Source organism: Cinclus cinclus, chromosome 2, assembly GCF_963662255.1.
Source record: "Cinclus cinclus chromosome 2, bCinCin1.1, whole genome shotgun sequence".
In the NCBI taxonomy this organism is placed as follows: Eukaryota; Metazoa; Chordata; class Aves; order Passeriformes; family Cinclidae; genus Cinclus; species Cinclus cinclus.
The window spans coordinates 30,908,502-30,926,663 of record NC_085047.1 but is presented as its reverse complement, the minus strand read 5'-3'; the positions used below and the strand labels follow the sequence as shown (position 1 = coordinate 30,926,663).

At 41.2% G+C, this 18,162-nt stretch overlaps 1 protein-coding gene across 1 annotated transcript in view; it reads left to right on the top strand.

Moving 5' to 3' along the window:
* LOC134058294 (ephrin type-B receptor 5) overlaps positions 1–18,162 on the top strand; it is a 47,022-nt gene that overhangs the window by 15,836 nt on the left and 13,024 nt on the right. The window contains exons 4-5 of the mRNA XM_062515552.1: positions 10,106–10,261; positions 11,247–11,585. Coding sequence (XP_062371536.1) covers positions 10,106–10,261; positions 11,247–11,585 — 495 coding nt within the window. The remainder of the gene's footprint in view (positions 1–10,105; positions 10,262–11,246; positions 11,586–18,162) is intronic.

The following is an 18,162-nucleotide window of genomic DNA, read 5'->3' as shown; positions in this document are numbered from 1 at the left end:
GTGTTCTAGATGAAACACAGAACAAAAGCAATAGCTCCAGGGCAGATTTCTGCTGATGATAATGCAGAGAGGTGTTCTTAGTAAGACTGAAGAATCAACCAAGGATAAGAAGGAGAAGCAAGTTTCCTTCTTACACTTTGGAGTGTGTGGGCATTGCCTTCCCCCTCACCATATGCAAGCCTGTGGAGTCCTTCCTGGACCAGCTGTTACCACTTTATTTAGAACAACGAATCTGCCAAGAGCCATTCTGGGTAGATATATAGAAAGCCCTTTTTTCTCCCCTGCCCCCATCATGATTTAAGGTATTTTCTTCTTTCATAAGACTGCCAGCTCTATGTTACTATATGGCAGATTTATCCAGCTAAATAGAAGAGTGAAACAGCAACCTTTAGGAAGCCCTTTGGCTGATGTGGGGTGCAGTCTGTGTGGGATTCACTTTTGACTTTATCTGAGTAGACTTGTCATGCTGAACAGTCAGAAAAGAGAATGGCAGCTTACAAAAGAAAAAAAAAGGTAGGGACCTTAGTTCCTTTTCTTTCTGTAGATGCATACACACAGGGTGCCTTGCCTTGCAAAATCATATAGGATTTAAATTACCAGGTGCTTTTGAAAATAGTATTTAGAATTTATGACTGCGACATATTTTAAAATATTTCAAAATTTAAAAAATGACGATGTAGACCAAGAAAAGAAGAGGAATGACTGCCTGATAAAGTGCTAAGCTGACTTCCAAATAAAGAGGGACAGAGCTCAGGACAGAGCTGAGCTGATTAGCCATGTGTGTGGCACCTCTGTACAAACATACTTAACCAGAGGCAGAAAACACCAGCAAGAAAGAGGAGGAGGGAACAAGTTTGGAGTGAAAAGCATTAAGCTGAACTTAGGAGAGGGAGGAGGAAAGGTGCTGGTTTAATGTTTGTTTTTGTTTTCTCATTACCCAAATCTATGTTAATCAGCAATAAATTAAATTTCCCCAAGCCAAGTCTGTTTTGCCTGTGATAGTAATTGGTAAACAAGCTCCCTGTCTTTATAACTTCTTTACCTCTGCCCACGAGCTTTCTCATCCAATCTCCCTATGTCTTGCTGAGGAGGGAGAGTACAAGGGTGGCTGGGTAGGCATTTGGGTGTTTATCAAGGTTAGCCATCCACATGGCTGCCTCTCCTCTCTTCTTTCTCTAGATGTTTGTTTCTAAGAGAATTTAGCAAGCAAAAGGTCTGCCTATCATCTGTAGTAGCTGTAAGGATTCCATGAAATTGCCCATGTCCTTTGGCTATATGCAATCCCTTCTGATTGCAGAAGGAATCACATCTGATAACTACAGGAGCAAGCTACTGTGCCTGGAACTGTTGGAAGACTCATTTGGGAAGAATATTACGTGATTATTTTTGTGTTATTAAAAAATGTCCTTTCTCGCCAGCTTGGATAAACCTTTTTCATTGTATGAGGCTTAGAGAATGTTAAGATTTAGATTAAAGGAAAAGATTCAATAATCTGCTAAAAATACACACATACTAGTAGCAAAGTTAAAAAAGAACACAATAAGCTCTTCTTAAATTTTAATCACTTAAAGGATGTTTCCTTTAAAACCACAGAATCATTTACATTGCAGGGACTTGTGAAAGTCATCTGCTCCAACCCCATGCTCAAAGCAGGACCAAATTGGGTTAGGTCACTCAAGGCCTGTTCTACTCTAGTTTTAGTTATTACTGAAGATGAAGATTACACAATGTCCCTGGGCAACTGTTCCAATATTTGACAACACCCATGGTGAAATTACTTTTTCCTATGTAGAAGAAGAGTTTAGTAAGATGTAGTAAGAGGTTATTATGACTTCTGTCTGTTATCTCATGTTCTGCCACCTCGCTCCTAAACCTTCTTCATATCCTCCCATTAGGTGGCTGATGACAGCCATAAGGTCCTGCCCCACAGCCTGCTCTGCTTCAAAATTAACAAGCCCATTGTATTAGCCTCTCCTGGGTAAGAGCTTTATTTTCAAGGTAAACTCACAGTTTGACAGTAATGATTAGTCCTTGATCTAGATTACCTTTATCAATTTTTTTTCTTCCATATTGCTCCTTTCGTTAGCTTCTCCAGCCTTCTTCTGCTACTTGCACATACATTTTGATGCTTTTCAAGTAGTTTGCTTCTTTTCCTATATCAAGTGCTTGCTGTCTACTCATATTCTGTCCTACCCTGCCCAAATATTTCCTCTTGAGTTTTTGCCTTTTTTTCCTCACACAACCCATTCCCTGGCAGTTCTCCCACATATAATTAGCCAGTAATTGCTTCAGCTCCACCTCTTTTACCAAAAAAATCCCTTACTCAACTGATCTCCTATCAACAGTTAAGCAGGAAAGAGTTCTTAGTCACTTCATTTATTTTATCTCAGTTGATGCTCTTCTTTAGGACTCAAAAGGCACACTTTTCTCTCCTTATGTTTCTTTCATTTTCCATTCTGTCTTCCCCACCCAAACAGTTGTAGTAACTGTGAAACTCTAGATCAACCCAGAGCCCCACTGCATCACTGTGCCTTGCTTCTATCACTGACTGATCCCACCTTATTCAGAACAAGATGCAAGATGCACAGTAGTAGTCACTGTGGAATAGCCTGATACAGTAGGAATTTACTGCCACCATAACATAGCCATAGATGTATTCATGGGGGCAGGCAGGGGGAAGATATGCTTCATCTAAAAGACACTACAAATTTTCTTTTCTAGTGTGTTTTCTGCATGCTAATTATGCTATCTTTCTAGCAGTTTGAGAAATGTAATGCCTAAATGTCTACATACTTCTACAGTATTATCAGTTGCTAACTTCTTTCCATCAACCTGCCCTCTAAGTGCCAAACTCCATCCTTTTGCCTAGAGTCATTCTTATTTGAGGACCTCTGCACATCCAGTTTTCCCTAGGCCTCAAAATCATCTGTGTCCATTCATCCTTCCCAGTTTGACTCCAGTGCCAGCTTTGACACTGTTCATTTTCAATACTCTCCCATCTAGTATTTATTGTTGCTGCCCCACAATACACCTGGGAGCAGAACTCCCATATAAGAAACAGATCACTTGTTTCAGTCAAGAGAGAGCAATTTTATGCTCTTTCAAATGTCTTCTTGTGTCCCAGTTCAGTTCCAAGTCATATCTGCATACAAATAGTCGATGTCACCTGTATCACATTCGCTGAAGTCACTTCTGCGTGTGCCTAAAGCTCTGTTGAAGTTCCCAACTGCCTTTCTTGGTCCATTTTCCCTTGCTGCATTTTGTTTAATTCTCCAAATATTTGCTCTCTGCCCTTACTGTTTGAGTGAGCTTTTTAATGCCTCTTTCTCTCTAGCTTTTTAGTTCTTGGTCTGTCTTCTCTTCATATTTGTTTTCTTTGCCCCTCTCTCCACTGTCACTCCATTATTTCAGGACTTTTCTCTGCTGGTTTAACTGTCTGTTATTGCTAGAAGTCTGTCAGAAGCTGCTCCTCTGGCCTCCCGGGTGGACTTGTCTCCAGCAAGCAGTGAGGCAAACACAGGCTGAGCGTTGTAAGGGGGAGCTGAGGAAAACTGGGTCAGTGCCTGGGATGAGCTGTGCCCAGCTGAACTATTGTGGCATTCTGACACTGTGCCAAGATAAGAAAAATGACTGAGACAAGCTGAAGGAAAAGCGCTTGCGCACCCCAAACTCTGCCTTCTCCTTTCATGGTAGGCTTGACTTGATGGGAAGTGGCAGCTTGCTCTGCCCCCTGAGGTGCTGGCTTTACAACCCTCTGTCCTTGCATTGGATGTTGTGAATCAATCAGGGCTAGGTCTGTGTTTTCTTGGAAAGTCCTGGTGCCGGGTGATGATAAGTCGTACTATCACCCGCAACAAGGTTTGCAGCTTAGCTGGTGTTCGTGTTCTGTGTGAAGTTGTTCTGCAGGAACACAGTAGAGGTGTTTCAGGAGAAGCCGCTCTTGTTCAGGCTATCTCTTAGGTAGTCCTGAAGTGGTAGTGTTCACTAAAGGAAAACATCCTAGTCCTGGTGACAGTGGCCCTGCTTCAGTCTCAGTATTTGTTACGACTCTCTCCAGTGAGTGCAGTCATCTGCAGAGGCTGTAGGACCACAGCAAGCGGACCTGATGCCATGAGCTGCAGTAAGAAAGGAATGCAAGGTAAGATCATTCAGAAACAAATGAGAGATGGATTCTGTCTGTGTGTGCAAAGACAGCCCTAGGCTCACTGTAACTGCTTGAGTAAAAGGAAGTGGCTTTTGCTTATTTAAATTGCCAGAAAATTTTTTTTCTCTTTCCTCCTGACTCAACCTTCGATATACTATTTATAGTGAACTGGACAGAGGCAATGCCAGGAAAAGCTCCATGTCCTGGGAACAATTATTACTGTTATCTGTGGGCTAAAGTCCTTAGTGCTATGGACAGCTTATCTTAGGCAGTTTTGGAAAGGGATAAAGGTGCTTGTGGATGTAAGCAGCTCTCTAACTGGATGCAGAGGAAGACTTAAGATGGAAACAGAAAGTTTGTTATAGCTGCAGTGCCTGCGTTTGGAGGCCATTCTTTAGCTTCTTGTAGCTAGAGGCCAGTTAGTGTCTGCTTTATTCAGTCCAGCTGTTTTGGCCAAAATTACAGATGTAAAATATAAGCAACAACGAAATTTAGACCATAGTATTCTTTTTCCAACGATATTTTTTTAGGAAGGTGAGAGAGATGTGAATCATGTTTAATCACTGTAAATCTGCTTTGCTTGCAGTATGCTATATGATTTCATTTTGCTGTTTTTCTTCTGGAAGTAGAAATACCCAGGGGCAGAATGAGAGTTACAAAGCATGATTGTTTCTCTGTATCTGCCATCCCTTCTGGAAATAACAACATGAGATTATAGATTTATGTAGTAATTATTTTTTTTCACTAGGCAATAAAAAATTATCACTGTGGAGAGATCTTCCCTCCTAAGTTGCTCAGTATTCCACTCCATAGTTCTTCAGGTGCAATTTCTGTAATGTGAGTTGAACCAGACAGGTGAATCTCTTCCTTACTGCTTTTCTTTCCACTTTTCTGTCTGATTAAAGTCTTTTCTCAGGCCCCTCCCTCAGAGGGAACCTTACAATCCTATTCTCATTTCACTTCTGAATATCTGAAATGAGATGTAGTCTAGTGTCAAGAACTTGAAATTCATTTTTCCCTGTCCACCCACCCACAATCATGTATGTGATGAATGATCTGGCAGTGAGGCAACCAAGACCACAAGGTTCTATCCACACATTTTAATTGGATTATGTTTAAGGGAAAACACAGGATAGCTGAACTTGGAAGAGATCTCTGGAGTACACCTTAATTCCCACCCTGCACAAGCAGGGTCATCTCTAGCAAGTAGCCCAGCACTAGGTCCAGACTATTTTTTAATTTTTCTAGGGAAAGAGATTCTACAACCCCTCTGGATAACCTGCTTCAGTGCTCACGGTAAAAAATTGTTTTCTTGTGTTCAGAGGGAACCTTCTGTGTTTCAGTTTGTGCTATTCACCTCTAGGCTCTTCACTGAGAAACTGAAAAGAGCCTGGCTCTGTCCTCTTTGCTTCCACCCTTCAACTATTTCTCCTCATTCATGAGACTGCTGGAAGCCTTCTCTCCAGGCTGAGCAGTCCTATCTCTATCAGCCTCTCCTCCTGTGGGAAGTGCTCCATACCCTTCACCATCTTTATCCTCTGCTGGATTCTCTCCAGTATGTTGATGTCTCTAGTGTACTGGGGAGCCCAGTACACGGGACTCAGAGTGTACCCTCACCAAAGCTGAGTAGAAGGCAGAGATCATCTTCCTTGCTGCAGAATTCTCGCCAAGGTCTCCAGGACCTAGAGTTCCTAAAGGTTGGTCTTGCTAGTAAAGACTGATGTGAGGAACTTGTCCCAAGTCCCACCCAGCAGTTGAGCCACATTTTCTCTACTCTTCCTTGCCTTGAGCCACTTCTGTTCTTAGGAAAACCCTTCACACTTTTGACATCCTGTGCCAGATGTGATTCCAGGTAGGCTCTGGCTTTCCTAGCCGTGTGTCTACATGTTTGGACAATTCCTCCATGTTCCTCTCAGGCTACCTGTCCATGCTTCTGCCTCCATGTACTTCCTTTCTGTGTCTGAGTTTAGGTGGGAGCTCCTTGTTCAAACATGCAGGCCTATTGGCATTTTTTGCCTGAATTTATGCTTGTTGGGATGGACTGCTTTTGCACCTGGAAATGGTAATCCTTGCACATGAAATAGCTGTTTTTGAGTCACTCTTCCCTTCAGGGTGTTATCCCGCAGGAGTCCTCCAGATCACCCAGTTGGTCACATCTGCTCTCCCAGAGTTCAGTGTTGTGAGCTTGCTTTTTGCTCTGGTCACTGCACTCTGGATCCTGAATTCCACCATGTCATGGTCATTGTAGCCAAGTCTGCCTTCAGCCTTCACATCACCAGTGATGCCTTCCTTGTTTGTGAGCATCAGATCCAGGGGCCACCTCCCCTCATTGCCTCTATTGCTTGGGTCAGGAAGTAGATACCAATCCCTTCCAGGAGCTTCCTGGAATGTTTATACCCTGATGTGCTCCTCCTCCAGTGTAGTAATGTGGCTGTAGTCCCCCTTGAAGATCAGTGCCTCTGAATGGGAGGCTAATTCCAGCTGTCAGCTCTGAGCTCCATCCAGTTTTTCACAGGTAAATCTCAAAACCCTATGAGACATGCCAGTGTAGCCAAGACATCAATCTACTGTGGTCTAGCACATAGGACATGTGAGCATATTACTGAAATTTGTTTCACTGGGGGAACAGCTGCAGTGAAGTTTTATTTCTTCAGTTTACTCAGCTCTAGTGGAGTGCTTATTAATGAGCCTCTGAGTCTATTTCGTTCTGCTTAAGTTAAATAAAGGACAAGGGAATATATGACCTGGAGAGGTTGGAAGATATATGTTTATATTAATTCTGCTACTTCACTTTAAATGACGACTGTATCAAAATCACAAACAGGCCAGGTTCCTTCTTAAATGTGGTTAGGCTTTTTTCTTTTTCTTTTTTTTTTTTTTTGTCTGCTGCTCATACTTGAAGTTTTTCTCAGAAGCCTGCTACTTTAGTTGGTGGAAATACTCTTCTTGTTTGAACCTGTAATTTACTGTAAAGTCACCTGTTCTCATGGTGTCATTATGCTTGAGCCTAAATAAACAATTCTTCATTGAGTGACTCTTAGAGTTCTGGGATTGCATTCAAGAATAGATGCTGCCTCAGTGAGTAAGAGATCTCTTAGGTAGCAAGGCATCAGCTCAGTGTGACAAAACAAAAGGCACTGGCCACTGGGCCATGCTTGGGGAGGCAGCAATAACCTACCTTTGCATATGGTTCAGGCATATAATGCCAAGCACAGTGCATGGACAGTGAAATTAGGTTTTCTGAGGCAGTTAAGAAGAGGTGTAAGTATTTGATCACTAGTTTTTGTTACACATGGCTATTCCAGAGTGTTGTCTCTATGGTAGCATACTGCATCAGTGATATATATGAGCAGAAAATGTTGTTATCCATTAGCTCACACCACATCCCTGTCCAGAGTCTTGTGTTCTTTCTTTGTGTATTGGTTGGTTGGTTTTTATAAGCAGCTTTTGAATGTTTATGGTCGCTTGAAGTGACTGCCTATAGCATTGAGGAAATCTTCCATGGCCTTTTAAGCAGTAGAGGTGTTCTTACTTAAACTGCCTTTCTTCACTGAGGAGGTGCTGCACCATTTTGTTCCATTGCATAAAACCTGCAGCACTGCTGTGCTTGTGCTTACTACCTTTGGCTAATTCTTCAACAGTGTGCTATCTCTGCACACCTCATACCTGCATCCCCAGGCTCAACAGCAAGTTGCCAGTAGACTTCAAAGAACTGTGTGAAAATAAATGTTTATTTATTTTAACACAGCATGTTTATTTTAAAATTGATTTTATTTACTAAATACCAGACAAATTCTTCATTTACAGCTTTGCTAGCTTTCCATATCATTTGCAATTGGGCTAAAGGTAAATTTACCTGAAATCTTTTTGCTGTCTCCTTGTAGGATAAATACGGTTTTGTACTTCAGGGGTAAAGTCTGTACCCTCTATGGATTTCCCTTTAGCATCACATACATGGCAGACATTACCATTACCTGTTCGTTTTCACTATTGTGACTAGCAGCAGGGTCATTGTCCTACTTGGTATCAGGCTGTAATACTGAATTAAAGAAAAGAACCATTCTGCAGAGTCTGCCTTGACAAGTGGAATGAATGTGTCATTAGTTCTAAGCCTCAACAAAAGCTCAAGAAGGAGTTTGATGCAAGAAAAAATAGATGAGATAAAATTATTTTTAAGAAAATAAAGACACTCACACTGAGTTCAGCATTCTCAAACTTGAAATAAAGAAAGGTCCCTGAAATTTTGGTTGAATGACTATGCAGTGTATTGGATGAGAACTCCCTGTTCATGCTACTCATAGTTTCAGTACAGGTGCATTTGCCAAGAATTGTGAATATTATATTCTACATCTGTGGCTGTTAAGAGGGCCTGAAATTGAGGGAAAGGTGAATAATTTATGAAGTGGATAAAATCTTACATACTCCTTTTTGTCCATACAAACATATGGATGTATCTCTCCACATGGGAATAATTTGATTTTCTGCTGGATAAAGGCCTGAAGGCAAAGAGAGTTGCTATTTTCTTACCATCATCCAATGCATGAAAAATTACAGTCTCTTCTTCCCCTTTCCTTTCCAAATGGCAATGTATCACACACTGAATTTTGTCATTTTTTGAGCTGGAAAGAAACAGTGTTCCCCTATCTAATAGCTATCATTCAGAGTTACTGAAGTCTGCTTTATGGTCTGAATTGTTCCTGGACTTACCACTCTTTTCTGTGTACATGTGGAGGTTGCTCTGCATCCAAGAAGAATTTTGACAGAGAAGATGAAGTAATACAAGAGGCATAAACCTGATGGGACTCCACAGATGTTATTGGCTGTTCTTTCTGGACTGCGCCTGTAGCCACAAAGGGGATTGAACACATATGATCCTAATTTCATATAATATCTCTGCACCATTTTCTTCTCTTACTTGTTTTGCTTTTTTAGGTAACTTTTTGCCATCCTCAATCCTTTGGAATATAACCACTAGGACAGTTCTGTTCTTGAGGGTGTCCCTTGTGTCTTTTAACATCAAATGCTGATCTGGGGCCTATCTGAAACTTTCCCATTCCCTGTAAACGCTCTTTATTGTGAAGTTAATGAACCAAATATCATCTGCAAATGAACTTTCACTTGCTCTTGTTAGTCCATAAAATCTAGAGGAACTGCATCTATTTATATAGAAAATCAGATTTAGCAAACTTACATAAAAGTAGTAAAAGCTGTATCCTAGCACTTCAATATAAGGTCCAAGCACCTCCTATTAGGCATCTTTGCCAAACCTAGAATGTGCCGTAGTCCCATATGGTTAATAAATTATTTTTTTTGTTTTCTTTCCCTGTAGGATAGATTTCCATCCTTGTTTCAGCTTGTTGCATATACATGTTCCTATGCATTTTCAGATTAAATTTGACAATTAACATGCTTTTACCTATTACTGGGAAGTTTTTGGACCTAAAGGAAAAGAATGGGAGTGCCAGTCTTAGTGTCTGCTCTTAGTTTTAATGCAAAATCAGCAGTGGTAGTGTATATTACTTTAAGCAATAAAAGTGTTGTAGGCAGCATAAAAAAAACAATTTTGTGGCTGTGTTGGGTGGGGGGAAGGAGGTGTGCGTCACTGTTTGATACTTCAAGCCAAATCACTTGCCTGGGCTCCTTGGTTTCTCCAATTTAAAAGCTCTTTGAGTGAATAATGAGAAGACAATTATTCAAGGTGGCCAAAGCTGTCTCAGGACTGGTTCTCTTTTATCTGCCAGTGAATCAATTTAAGAACTTGCATATAGAATAAAATCAACTGTTTTGAAATGGCAACTTGAACAAAATATGCTCTCTAAAGAACCAGAACCAGTAGTGCCTCTATGCAATAACTTCTCCCAGCAGTAGGAGCACAAGTTAAATATAAATAAGATTACAGTGTTCCTGAAATCTGAATTAATGATTTTACTGCTTTTGCCTCTCTTATTTTCCTCCTCTTAGCCTGTGCCCCTGGTTTCTTCAAAGTATCTGTGGGAGATGACCCCTGCCATCTGTGCCCTGCCCACAGCCACGCTCCACTGCCAGGTTCCCGGGAATGTGTGTGTCAGAACCGGTACTATCGGTCTGCTTCAGACAATTCTGATGCTCCCTGCACTGGTAAGTGTTTGGATGAAGTGTTTGAAAGTGAGAAGGGCAGTTAATGATAGAGAATGTGCCCAAATGATTTGGGGAGATTTGCAGTTCCCATCTTCTCAAGACCTTTGAAATAACCCAGAACTTCCCTTTGCTCCTGCACCTGACTGGATGGTGAGAATGAGGATTCTTGGGTTTCCTTACATCATTCAGAGGGAAATGTTCTGCAAATAATGTTTCCCTTACCCGTCCCTGTTACTGAGCTCACAGCTTCTCTGTCCCTCCCCTTCCCATATTGCTTTGTGTCTGTGCCCAGGCTTAGCAGTGAAATTCTGCTGCCTACTTCTACCTTTCTGACCTTTTCACTTCTTAGCTGCAGTGTCTTGTCCCATTCTCATCTCCATGCCTTCTTCTCACCCTCTGCATTTTCCTTCTGCTCTTCACTTTCTCTGTGCCATCAAGGGAATTGTTGGATGCCCAGAATGGGCAGTTTCTCAGCAGAGTCTACCTCTGATGCCATTGAGGAATTTGGCTGGCACCAGGAAGAATTGCAGGCAAAACTGATGTCCAGTTCCTGGAACAGATGCAGCAGGTTAACTGAAGTCTGAGAATGTTCAGAGATATTAGGTGCCAAAGGAGAGTATTACAGGTCTCAGTAGGGAGAAATCTTTACTAAGCTTCCGTAAAGTTTAAAATTTTAAGGGATTGACGCTTCCCTAAACAATGGCTGTTCTTTTAGGAAAATGAAAAACTCACACCTTTGAAACAAAAACTCCTCTTTGTAATTTTGTTTGTCTAAAATGTGCTAATACAGTTGTTCCTTTGTTAATGTGTGTGCTTGGTGTAGCAAAGAGTGTTTTTCTTAGCCTCGCTCAAAGAAACAACTAAAGAGGAGTAAGAATGAGAAGAAGCAACTTCTTCTGTTCTTTTGCCTTTGCTTTGCCTCCTGCCTTTCCTCACCTCTCTTCCATTCTTTCATGGGATTTTGATCCTTCGTTCTGTTTTCTAGGCATCCCCTCTGCTCCTCGCGACCTCAGCTATGAAATCATTGGCTCCAACGTGCTGCTGACCTGGCGCCTTCCGAAGGACCTGGGCGGCCGCAAGGACGTTTTCTTCAACGTGATCTGCAAGGTGTGCCCGGCGGGGTCGGCGGGGCCGTGCGTGCGCTGCGGGGACAGCGTGCAGTTCGAGCCGCGCCAGGTGGGGCTGACCGAGAGCCGCGTCCAGGTCTCCAACCTCCTGGCCCGTGTGCACTACACCTTCGAGATCCAGGCCGTCAACTTGGTGACCGAGCTGAGTTCAGAAGCACCCCACTTTGCCACCATCAATGTTAGCACCAGCCAGTCAGGTGAGGAGACCCCTGCATCCAAGTCCTGAAGTTTCTACTTCTCTCTCTCTCATTCCATTTGCTTTTATCTTTTGAATCCTGGAGTTTTGACATTTTACTCATGTGTCATGCCTGTTTTTTTTATCCTGCCCTGCTAGTTCCACGGTTTCACTTTTGCCCTTCTCATTCCTGACTTACCTTAATGGGCTTTCCATTCTTCCCTCTTGGCAGAAAAACTCACTTTTAGCAGCTGATGTGATTGTTGGGGAAGAAGCTGCCCTGGAGAGGATTCCAATGGGCGACATAGCAGTGTGGGTCAGACAAAGCACATTGTTTCATTGTACAGGACAGGGGACACTATCAGGGTTTGACGAGGGTTTTGTGAGCATCAGTTTACCAGAGAAGCTATTCATTTTCTCTGTCCCCTACTCTTCTCCATTTCATCTTCTTACTTTTTTGTTAATAAGAAACTATTTTTCTTTTTTACTCTTTACACTCTACTCTTTTAGTAGAAATACTAAAATGTGTTGTGCAGTTATATTCAAAGATGTCATGATCCATGTAACTAGAAACCAAACAGTGAGGATGACTAAACTAAGATACTACTGAGTTGTGTGGGCAGTCAGAGGAGTTCTATTTCCTGTAAATACCATTTACAAGGACTGGAGCTGGAGAGAGACACATACATGGAGGCATAGAGCTCTGCTAAATGTCAGCATTAAGAGACTGGGCATATGTTGTTCTTCACAAGCATGTATAAGCTAATATGGAGAGGAATTATACACAGCTTGTTAAAGAGGACATAATGAGGAGAAATGTGATGAAGAGGAGAACGAGGGGGAACATTTTGAACTGAGTGATAGAAAATGTCTGCAAACATTTAGAGTTGTGTAAATGTTAAACTGAAACAAATCCCATATGAGATTCCAGAACGTAGTGTGGAAACCCCTGCAAAACAAGGTTTTGGTAAAGCTCCAGAAAAGTGCTGTGAAACCAGATGTGGCATCAAGGGCTTGGTTAAATCACATCTTATCATTTCTGTTTCTGTTATATGGAAAGAAAGGGAATATATATATATACCCCCCAACTAATTTCCTACTGTTAACAAATGCCAGGGGGTTGATCTGTTTGTTCCCTTTGAAATGTTACCTGACAGACGTCAAGTAGCAAAGCACCTCTAGGATCCCTGGTCCCCTTAAGAGGCTGGCTGCAAGTGGGTGATTGTCTTTTGTTTACAGTAAAATGTGGCTGGGTAATTTGTATGGTAATTCCAGGCAGTTCCTTTGGCTTGTCTAGAGAAAGGTGGGTGTTCTATTAACATCTTACAGAATTCTCTTTCTTCATGCTTCTCATCTCAATATTCTTTATCTATATCAGAGATAACTTAATTGAGCAGCTGCTTCCTCCTCCTCCTTCCCGGAATCACCAAATCTACCGTCTTCTTCTGTTTCTGTTTGAATTTCCTGACCACTCCTCTTCCAGGTGTCTCCTCGTGTCTCTGGGCGTCTTGGGTATGTTGGGTGCTTCTCTCTAAGATGCCTCTCTTATGCAGTAAAGCTGTTTCGGGGAAGACAACTTTCTTAAACAGCAGCGTGTACTGAGTGGCTTCTTTTTTATTTGGTCGCAGTTTTTCTTTCCTTGCTCTTTCTTGGGATCATTAGGAATGAGCTTGAGATGAGCTGCCCTCGATTTGTACTGACAGCTCATACTAACAAGGCCCTGCTTCCTCCATCACATGGTCTGTCTTGTCCATACCCCCTCCTTTTGATCCCTTCAGTAGCTTTTCACTTTAGCATTGCTTGTTGATGTTGTGCTATTGTAACAATTATTATTATTTCTGTTATTATTATTATACAAGCAGAGATAGGACTTTCAGGATTTTACATGGTGAGAAAAAAAAAAGAGTACAGGAGAACATTAAGGGTACAAAAAAAAAGCAAAAGAGAAAAAGGTTTTAATGTCAGAATAAAGCATAGCAAAAATTTTCTCTCCATTGAATTAAAGATGACCTAAAAAAAGACCCTCTAGTCCTGGCATTCTGAAGATTCTGCTTACTCATGCATAATTTGAGTTCTCTCTCTTCTAATTGCTGGTCTAAAAAATACTCCTGCCCCTTTGTTAGATGTATTTTAGGCAATATTCTGTGTGGAAACAGTTCTACTTTTTCTTCTTCCCATGATACCTATTCACCCTTCATCTTTGTCTCCAAAACACTGTTCCTCTAAGAGTTTGCTTACCCCTCCCAGTCTTCTGGGCCCTTCTTCAGAGCCATGATGGGATCCTTTGGTTACAACATCACATTTTTCTGTGGCAGACTGATTATGATGTTCCTACTCTTCAGTGACCCTGTGCCTGAAGTCAGAATGAGAAGGGCTGGCACTGAAAGACCTCCTTTACTGTAAGACTAAACCTGAAACATGAGACCTGTTTGGATAGCAGTAATAAAACCTGTTTGGATAGTAATAGTGTGAAATGCAAATATGATATGCTAATCACCGGAAGAACTGTACAGAGATGAGACAAGAGAAGGGAATTGCTTTCAGCTCAGGTTTGAAGTGTTGAGGGTGAATACCTAAATAACTGTCAGGATGTATAGAGAGATGTTGGAAGGCTGTTCCACATAGCAGGAACCACATGATGAAAGGCAGTTATGTAATTCTAATGAAGTTATACCTCTTCACAGGTGTGAACCTGACACACAAAAATGCAAAGAACTTAAACTCCTACCATACTTTTCAAAAAATAAAACTGACTAAATTTTTATTCATTGTTTTAACATTTTCAAATGTACTTATCAGGGTAAACAAGTATCTCTTCTCATGTCTTAGGACAGAAGTCAGGGTTTCATTTAAAGGACTGTGAAGAAATGTTTTCTATGCAGACCTGTAACTACCATTTTTTTCCCCTGCAACTTTCACTGAAGCATATAGTAATGTCTGTTGCCAGAGAAATGCTACTGAACTTATTTGTTCAGGCAGTTGTTACATTCCTAGAAAGAAGAGGAAAAAAGAAAGGCAGCAGATATTTAAATGTTGGAACAAATCAATGCAGACTTTTAAAAGCAAATGTATTGGGGCTTTTTCAGCTGAGTCCAGAAATTCTGAGATCTAATAGAGGTATGTGAAGATAAAGGTTACTTGACCGGGTTGCCTTGTACCTGTGAAAATACATGTAGCAGCCTTCTGCATCAGTGGGAATCAGAGCAGTGGGACCTGGCAATACCAAAAATCTGTAGTGCTGCAGAAATGTGTGCTAGACAGTCTGAAGGCTTGTGTAAGAGGCTGAGTGGGGACAAGGACACTTCTGGGTAGTGCCAGGAAGTTTAAGAGGACCTGACAGAAGATTTTCGCATGAAATAATGTGAGAAGAGGAAAGGAATTAAATGCCAGGTATGATTATGAGATTGTGAAGGGAAGTGATGATTTGCTTGAAGATGTTTGCTTTACCAAAGAGGGCCAAAAGAGTACAGTAGACTTAGTTGGCAAAAGCAGGGACAAAGGCATTTTTTAGTTCAAAACAAGAAAGAAATAAGAAGAGAGCTGTCAAAAGCTACATGCTGTTGTGTTTTGCCAGGCTAAAGCCTGCAGGTACAGCAGGTGGAGGGTGAGTGTTCAGTGTCCTCTGAATGAAATACATTGGTTTTCAAAGTCATTAGCTGTTTGCTTATTTATGATCTAATTGCCAACCCTGAGCACTCACCAAAGTTCTCTAAGAATTCAGCATTTTTGTTTTCTATTCATGTAGGAAAAACAAAAATCCCCTTTTAAGATTTTTTTTCCTTAGTGACATTAATGACATTTGTCAACTTAGCCAACTTTAATGGATTTTCCCAGCTATGACTGGGAATTAATAACAATTTCTCTGGTCACTCCACAAAAAGGAACTATTCCAGTTTCTCTCTTTATTATGCCCAATCTCTTCAGTATGAGCAGACACCAAATGTGTTTGTTTTCAAAATTCAAGTCTCACTAACTGTTTAAATGAAGCCAGAAACCTTTTGAGCAAGTATAAAATACGAAGTAAAACATAGCATGTTGTGTCATAAAGGCTGTTTTCCTTTTTATTAAGCATGAATGGAATGCATACACAATAACTAATGATAAGAGAGGGAAGTTAAAATAACTGACTTATTTGCCCTTTTAAAGCACTCTTCATCCACAGGGAGCAAAAGAACAAGGTTATGACAGAAGACAATCCAAAATACTCTTGAAGGATTTTTGGGTATTTAGAAAAAGGGCCAGAACTAAACTGAAATGTGTTGAAAAATGTAGGATATTTTCAAAATAAATATAAGATAATAAACACATCAAGAAGGGAATTTCTGTGCTGCATTCAGACTGATCTTCCCAGAGGATGATATTTGGGAAGCTGGAACAAAGCTAGGAACAAATGTTAGGCCTACATGTTATCTGCTTGGAATATGAGGAGAATAGGATACCTGAAGAGGTAACGGAAGTGAAATAACTGTGAGAGAAGGTAGAGGCATGTTAGTGAACATTAGAGGCCTAGCTGAGGTTAATCAAACTGTGTAACTTCAGAAGACTGTGGGACAAGATGGAAGGGGAAGAAAACAAATAACTAGGTACAACACACAGGACTTGGCAGGGTTTAATTTGGATCCTGGATGAATGATGACCCACAAGCCAGTTGTCTGAACTCCTATTGTGCTCCATGGATATCTAGTCAGTACTGCTGAATGAGTGTCTCCTCAGAATCAGAAAAGGACTAATCTTGGAAGATACCTCTGGAGAACATATTCTCCAACCCATCTGCTCATCAGGGTCACCTCAAGCAAATTGCCCCTGACCACACCCAGGACACCTTTGAATATCACCAAGATTGGAGACTCAACAGCTCCCTGGGATGAAGGTGAGCCTTAGCTGCCTGTGTATCCTCTTTCTTTCCCTTATTGAGGAAAGGAGTGGCATTTCTTTTCCACTAGTCCTCAGGCACCTCTCACAGTCATGAAGATGATGCTAAGATTATCAAAAGTGCCCTCAAAATGACATCAGCCCGAAGGATGCATCCCATCAAGGCCCATGGAATGATGCAGTTTGCCTAAATATTCAGTCACCTGATCTGGCATGAGGAAGAAGATCTTCCCAGCTGCAGACTTCATAAGGTCTGCAGGACCTGGTGTTCCTAAAGGCAAGACTTGCTGGTAAAGACTGATGTGAAGAAGACACCCTGTGTCAGCAGGACCCATGTCCCACCCAGCAGTTGGGCCACATTCTCCTTCTTCCTTGAGCCACCTCTGTACTTAGAGAAATCCTTCTCACTTTTGGCGTCCTGTGCCAGATGTGATTCCAGGTAGGCTCTGGCTTTCCTAGCCATGTGTCTACGTGTTTGGACAATGCCTCTGTGTTTCTCTCAGGCTACCTGTCTATGCTTCTGCCTCCATGTACTTCCTTTCTGTGTCTGAGTTTAGGTAGGAGCTCTTTGTTCAAACATGCAGGCCTATTGGCATTTTTTGCCTGAATTTATGCATATTGGGATGGACTGCTTTTGCACCTGGAAGAGGTAGTCCTTGCACATGACCTTGCCTTTTTGAGTCATTCTTCCCTCCAGGGCATCATCCTGCAGGAATCCTCCAGGTAGAACCACAAAGGGGTCACATTGGTTCTCCTGAAATATCTTCATGGAATGGAATATGGATTGAATGTCAATGCCAGAAATGCTCAAGATCTCCTGAGAGTGGCACTTGGCTGTGCTCTGCATAAGTGGGGATTGCCATGTATTATTACACGAGTCTGCACTTCTTTCACATTCCTTACTTACCTGGTCTGTTGACTGAGATGGATTTTTAGTCTTGCAGGCAAGTGTCTGCTGCCAGGAAAGAATTTGTCCTGCAATGTGGAAGGGTTGCAACTGACAACCCACAAAATATAGAATCTGGGAGTTCTATTTAACTGGTGTTTGGACTTCTTTACAGCTCTAACTGGGTTTATGTGGGCAAGAATTTTCCATACATTTGCTGTTATTTAAATTGCATATAAAGAGAACTGCTTTTCCAGTCTTAATTAAAGATCTGATCTCACAGCATATTTTTTGCTCTCAGTGAATAGAATAGAATAGAATAGAATAGAATAGAATAGAATAGAATAGAATAGAATAGAATAGAATAGAATAGAATAGTTGAAAATTAACAATGATCATCTAGTTCAACTGCCCAGATTGGATTGAATCAGGCACTGTGATTTCATCTGCCATTAGACAGGGACCTAACATGTCTGTGTCTATAAACCTCATGTAAAAAGAAAAGAATAAAACTGACAAATCAATATAGACCTGGACACATTTGTGTACACAAAAGGAAGCTTTGAAAACAAAGTTCTGTTAAAAACCTTTTTAATGGTTGGCATGAAAACAAGGGAAAATACTCAGGTAGCACTTCTGTGGCAGCTGAGGTATGGTACTTTGACTGTCCATAGACATAAAATCTTGAACTTTATATTTCCTAATGTATTAACACTGAGAGAATAAACTTATTATACACTTCTGACAGGAAATACATACTTATTCCACCAACAATTATGTTTGCATTGCACATCACCTGAGTATTAGTATTCATATCACGTTAGTATGAAATTTTTCAAAG